Source organism: Triticum dicoccoides, chromosome 5A (assembly GCF_002162155.2).
Source record: "Triticum dicoccoides isolate Atlit2015 ecotype Zavitan chromosome 5A, WEW_v2.0, whole genome shotgun sequence".
Lineage (NCBI taxonomy): Eukaryota > Viridiplantae > Streptophyta > Magnoliopsida > Poales > Poaceae > Triticum > Triticum dicoccoides.
The window spans coordinates 370,284,975-370,291,388 of record NC_041388.1 but is presented as its reverse complement, the minus strand read 5'-3'; the positions used below and the strand labels follow the sequence as shown (position 1 = coordinate 370,291,388).

General features: G+C 50.5%; 1 protein-coding gene across 1 annotated transcript; it reads right to left on the bottom strand.

The window, feature by feature from the left end:
* Positions 1–1,835: 1,835 nt before the first annotated feature.
* Positions 1,836–4,322, bottom strand: LOC119301564 (serine/threonine-protein kinase RIPK-like). The gene is made up of 4 exons (XM_037578550.1): positions 3,846–4,322; positions 3,598–3,733; positions 3,194–3,333; positions 1,836–2,696 (listed from the first exon to the last, which is right to left on the bottom strand). Exons 1-4 carry the CDS (start codon positions 4,221–4,223, stop codon positions 2,007–2,009), a joined length of 1,344 nt encoding a protein of 447 aa, XP_037434447.1. The 5' UTR covers positions 4,224–4,322; the 3' UTR covers positions 1,836–2,006.
* Positions 4,323–6,414: the final 2,092 nt, after the last annotated feature.

Sequence of the window (6,414 nt, the reverse complement as noted above, 5' to 3'; positions counted from 1 at the left end):
TGGCGATAAAGTCCAACCTATGTTAAATCGAAGCATCTGCTAGAAATCTTCTTTTAGCCAAGTCTCTTAGACCTCTACTATTCCAAAAAATCCCTCTCATAATTCATCATGAATTTTTTTGGTCATACGGTTCCTAGCACTTCTACGCACCGCCGAAGCTGGATAAATCTTTCGCCTCCACTTATGTTTAGGCTTGTTTTGGTCCTCCACCCGGTCCTCACAACCGGGCTCCATGGACCTAACACTCCGATCCTCGATGGGTGCAACATCCCCTAGGGGTATCGAATCGTCATCCTCCTCTGACTCGGGGAGGGATGGGGCAATATATGCACAGAAAGTGTCTAGCACTCTGACTCCCAAAGCATCAATGTCCGAATCGTTCATAGGTTTTACCGCTGCTAGGTTACGAATCAGTTCTAAAGCACGTCCCGCTTCAAGATCCAGGATATCATTAACGGATTTAGAGATTTCACTATCATCATTATTACCTAGTGAAACTCCTAACTGATTTGCATTATGAATAATCTCATCATTAGAAAAATGCAGAATGGAATTGGAAGTGTTGACCAACATACCAGTAGTGATCTCAATATCACGAAGCTTGGCCGCCCGCTTGGCGCACCTCAGCTGCATGTCATCAACATCCGGCCGGTCCTGGAGACGTCCACTCATCCGTTGCCCCGCAGAAACGGGATCCGGAATACCTCCAAACGTGATGACCTCCTCCTGGGTGGCCCTGTTTTGGGTAGGACCTCCAGCCTCACCCCCAACGCACGGCGAGGCTGCAACACCCGAAGAGGCACCACGATCCGCCGCAAGCACCGGCGGGGTCCCCAATGCCCATGGCGAGCGCGGGGGAAGAGAAAACTGGGCCACCTGCCCACGCTCCCCGCCTGACCTGGCCCTCTGACTAGAAGGAGACACGGCCCACACCGCCGTCATCCCCTCCACAGACGAACGAGGTGAAGTGAGCGCGGGAGCCGCCTGCCCCCGCTCCCCACCCGACCCAGCCCTCAGGCAAGGAGGCGTCGCGACCACCACGGCCGGCGACGGCTGGAGCAGCCCCTGCAACCGAGCAGGAGACGGCTGGCTCGTAGGGCCCAAGGAAGCCTCAGGCTCGGCCGCCCTGACCAGTATAGGAGAAGAGGGAGCCGAGGCCACCTGCCTGGGTCCCCTCCCAAACCAGTCGCGTCGCCAGTCGGCAACATAGAGCCCTCCGCCGTCGTCTTCATCAGTGGCGAAACATCAAAAGGAGTAGGAGAAGGAGGGGCCACCTACCCATGATCCTCCCCTCCCTCAACCGAAGTCATCATAGTAACCGTCGCCTCCAGGCTCCCATCCAGAGAGGCAGCAGCCACTGCAAAGTCTAGAGGAGGGAGCGAGTGTTCTATCACGTCCTCAGACTCCACGCGATCGCTCCACAACCTAGGAGGAACAAAGCTGGCTCAAAAGAACCGAATCTCAGCGTACTCATCGGCACTGTAGCTGAAGACGCAGCCCCAGTCCCGGGCGTCTGTGAGGTGGAACCCGGACCGTTGGACGTGAGGTCCAAATTGACATCATTAACTCAGGCCATCAACATCAACTTGTGGTAGGGTTTTCTTCTTGCATTATTTTGCCTCTATTATTTCTTAGGATAAGACAGGCTTTTGTATATGCTCCTGGTTATTTATTTATTTTGGCCGGAATTAACTGAGGATGTCACTTTCACTTTCACTTTCACTTTCACTTGTCAACGATTCATAATGTTGGACCAACTATTTGAAAGTGAAAGTGGCATCCTTTTCAAGTAGACCCATTCATTTGCACACATCTTTGAACAAGAAACCCGGCCATAATCCAAACCAAACTTTTGCAGGTTTGCCACTATCATGAAGAAAAGAAAGACACACGTCCACAGTTCTAAACAAACGATGTGACACCGTATCAGATCTCAATAGTATGTACATATAAATACCTTCTATCTCTACAATCCTAACTGCCTCCCCTATTATACTCTTGAACCACTAAGCCCCTCTTTCCCGGTGGTAACTCAACGTCCTCTGTTGCCGCCGCAACGTACCGGTGAACCCGGCAACATGCCCGTGGTCACCATGGAGCACAATGCCACCATGGATTGCCGACTTGGGGTATTTTTGTCGATGTCTGTCCTGATGGTTCTGGTGATGGTGTTGGTGCTTTTCCTCAACCTCCACCTTCATGTCCATCACCTTGTCCTCTTCAACGACAATGGTGAACACAAATGGTCCCACTGGAAAGAAGTCTTCCATGCCTACTACGGGCTCCAATGCCTTGACGACCTCCCTCATGGATGGTCTTGACTTGGGGTTTTGGCTCAGACACTTGTACGCCACCAATGCAGCCACCTCAGCACCCTTGCACGAGTATTGGCAGTCGAGGGTCGAGTCCATCACCTGGTACAATTTGTCTGATCGTTTGAGGTACGGTCTAGCCCAATCCACTAGGTTTTGCTCTCTTGGTCGTCGTGCACGGTCCACGGATTGTCGTCCCGAGAGGAGCTCCAGAAGCACCACACCGAAGCTATAGACATCGCTTTTGGCGGTTAAGTGGCCCGTCATGATGTACTCAGGCGCTGCGTACCCGTGTGTCCCCATTACACGTGTTGTCACGTGTGTTGCGTCGCCTTGAGGTCCATCCTTGGCCAGCCCAAAGTCTGACAATTTAGTGTTGTAGTCCTGAAATAATAGAAGTTCAAATTTGGTTAGGTGAAACGTCTGGCCAGCCCAAAGATAAGATGAAATAAGAATATTACTGTTTATATGCTTCTAATTTGCAGGTTATTTATTTGTGTAAGCTGGACAGTGATGGTTAGATATGTTTTAATTAGGTGTGTGATGTGGGGGTCAGACAGACTGGATTTCTCAAGCCTGATATGCATCCAAGAACCTTCCTAGTTCTGGTCACGTCAGTGCTGTCTGTGCCATCTAAGACCAGAAATTTTCAAAATGAAATGAGGATTCTAAAAGCATTTTATATTTTCTAAAGTAAAATATTTTGTGGCAAAATAATTTGTGTCAGCCTGGAACTTGGAAGGGACCCAGGCTTATCCTTTTTTCTGTTGGACGTTACAGAAATTATTCAGTCATGGCAGGTGACGTGTTGTCCCCAAATGATGGTGACATTTCAGTTTAGTGTTGGAACTGAAAAAGCCTGAATATTGCGGGTGGCTTACCGAGTCGAGCAAGATGTTGGAGGCTTTGAAATCGCGGTAGATCACCGGCGGGTCGGCACCATGGAGGAAGGCGAGGCCCTTTGCCGCGCCGACGGCGATCTTCATCCTTGTCACCCATGGTAGAGAGCCATTGATGCTACCTGAAGACAGTAGGATATTTCAGGTCAGCTACATGCTGCACGTTGATCAACAGACCAAGACCAATAAGTTTGCACCAACAATCCAGTACTAATCTAATTTTAAAAGAGATATGTTCGTTTGCAAGGCGCATAACTGCTCTCTTATCCCCTTGACTTGACAAAAAGGAAACAGAGAATAAAGGCAGGGAACAGAAGCAGATCATCGCTCATGTACTTTTAATTAATTTAACAAATTTGTTGAACTTGTTGGCCTCAGCAACTCACCTTTGAAGAGGTGCTTCTCCAAGCTCCCGGCGCTCATGAACTCGTACACCAGCATCCGGTGTTCGTTCTCGTAGCAGTAGCCGATGAGTTTCACCAGGTTCTTGTGCCTCAGTTGCCCGAGAAAGAAAACTTCAGCCTGGAACAACATGCAAAATATTCCGTCGTCAGTTGGCATCGTGGGCTAATCACCAAGCATTTGATCGACCTTGCACATTCGTGGTCGACAATGAGGCTCTGTTGGCACTCACCAGCCACTCTTGGTGTCCCTGCGTGCCGCACTCCAGGTCGAGGTACTTGACGGCGACGGGCTGCGCGGCCAGCCCGGGGCGGAGGTTGTCGTCGACGGCGCCCTTGTAGACCGGGCCGAACCCGCCGCAGCCGAGGTAGTTGGCGCGCGAGAAGCTCGCCGTCGCCGCGCGGAGCTCGGCGTACGTGAAGGCGTGCAGGTTCGAGCCGGACAGCGTCAGCGACAGCTCCTCCGGTGACAGCGTCCCCGACGAGCTCAGGTTCTTCAGCGGCGATCTCGGGCTGCCCTTATTGCCCCTCCGCGACTCGCAGCGGTCGTCGCCGTCCACGGCTGCCCCGCGGACGCAGCAAGAGAAAGGGTTCCAAGATTGCGCGGCCATGGCGACCTACCAATGCTGAAGGCAACCGAGCAACAGATCAAGGAATGTTCCCGGGAGCTGTGGATGCAGGGGAGCTGCGTTGTGGTGTTTAAGGAGAAAGGTGAGACCTGCCTGAGGAGACAGTTGAGACCTGAGAGGCTGGGCCTTTATATAAGGTGTGGGTGGTGGGTGGTGGGTGGTGGTCACTCCACTGGTTCGTTGGCTGCCAGAGGGGTGATGGGTTCGTTGTCTGCCGGAAAACAAAACCACGGCTGATGTGATTGCCGCCAACAGCGGAAGAAGGGAAGCAAAATACTGCTCTGCACTTGTAGCGCACTGTGGGAAGGATTTCTCAATTCTTTTTCTTTCACAAGGGGAAATGATTTCGCAATTTTAATCCACTGGAGACCAAACACATTATTCTCCGAAACCAAGTGACGGTTCCACGATTTGTGCTCTGTTGTATTCCAGAACATCACACAATACTAGGAGTATTAGGTTGTATCGCTTTCCTTATTGAAGGTTTTACTGCTCTTTTAGCGCATGCACGTGCAGGAGTTGGACAGGCTTCTCTGTTTTAGTATTTTCTTTTCTTTAGTTCTTGGTCAGTTTGTACTCCCTCCCTATCATAATATATGACATTTCAGCACTTCAATTTGAGCTGCTAAAAGAGGCAGTACGTATTACTGTTTAATTTAATGAAAAATACCGTAGGATGATTGTTCTATCATTTGTGCTTGAGAAAAAATGGTACTGAAGCCAAGTTACATCCACCAGACACTTTCGTGTGCATCACCAACACAATCACATCAACTAATATGATCTACGATCTAATATATGCCGCACTACTCAAGACCCACTCAACGTGGGAAGAAGGCCATAAGGCCCCCTTTCAACAAGCCTGCAGAACTCCAAACACTTCCCTCCTGCTTAATTTTCCTCAACACTGATGAATTTTAGCGTCTTATATAGCTAAAACTATGTATTTCGAATACCTTCTTTCATTATAAGATCATCTCGGCCGGCCATCTTGTCAGCTAGATTGGTCTCATGAGTCATGACTCTGCCAATTCTTCAAGTGTATGACCCACCTCACATGTTCTAGGACTCCCTCCCAATTGTGACCTCGATGGTTGAATTGTATATTTTCTTTTAGGAAAAATTGAATTTGATACCGAGCCTAAACGAGATGTTTTTCTTTGTACTGATACTTAGTGATATGTGGAAGTGATGTAAGTTAACAAGAAAATACATATAACATTATGTGGAACTTTTGGAAAGAGGGTAACCTCTGCATTTTTAAGCATGAGGGCTTTAAGCCATGGATGTCAAAAGACCTTCATTACCTTAGCGGACATCAGTTTGCTCTATTTGTCATTTTGATAGGCAGTTGATAACAATTTAGGTTTGAACCCCCATAGAATAATCGCCGTGAGTTTGACTTAGCAACGGTGTGATATTGTTTATAATCTTTTTTACATTTTAGAGTATCATTTTTATCAGCTTATATCTAAGTTGTTAACATTTTATTGTGTCTAAATCAATTTTAAAGAGTGCTACCCCGGTTCAGTGGGAAGTACACCTTGGTCTCAGAATAGACTTAGACATAAAAACAAATCTTAAACGACTTACGATTAGCAAGAACGTATCATATTTGTAATGCGCGTCGCCTCTGGCGCACGGGGGAAACCCTAACCGCGCCGCCAGCCGCTCCTCCCCCGCTTCGCCGCCGCCGGAGGGGACACCGGCGAAGCCCGCGTGGTGCCCAGGGAAGGTGGCGGCGGGGCGTCCTCGTTGTTCTCGCACATATCTCGCAGCGGCCGGTGGCGATCTCGTCGCAGCCGGTGGCGCGCGGCGGTGTTCCGCCGGTGGCTGGCGCCTGCTGCCCGTGGGGCGGCGTCCCTCACGGCGGCGGGGCTGCCCCTGAACGGCGTTTGGTGGTGGCCACGTGGCGACGCGCGGGTGGGCCGGATCTGGGATTCCGGTCTGCGTCCTCGTCGTGGCAACGCTTGCCATTGCCCTCGGCCATGAGGCGTGGTCCGGGATGGGCCGAGCGCCGGTGGTGCTGGCCAGGACGCACGCTGGCAGCGCCCTACTTCATCTCGCGTCGTCTCCCTGGCCAATGGTGGTGGTCATCTTCTTCGTCAGAGATGGCCGGCCAGAGGCTTGGTGATCAGATCTAGAGATCCATCATCTAGTCCCGGCTGCGAGT

Coding starts and splice junctions, on each gene's coding strand:
- LOC119301564 (XM_037578550.1), bottom strand. CDS start 4,223: ATGGCCGCGCAATCTTGGAACCCTTTCTCTTGCTGCGTCCGCGGGGCA. Junction 3,734..3,845: donor AGGGACACCAAGAGTGGCTG/GTGAGTGCCAAC, acceptor ATGTTGTTCCAG/GCTGAAGTTTTCTTTCTCGG. Junction 3,334..3,597: donor GGAGAAGCACCTCTTCAAAG/GTGAGTTGCTGA, acceptor TACTGTCTTCAG/GTAGCATCAATGGCTCTCTA.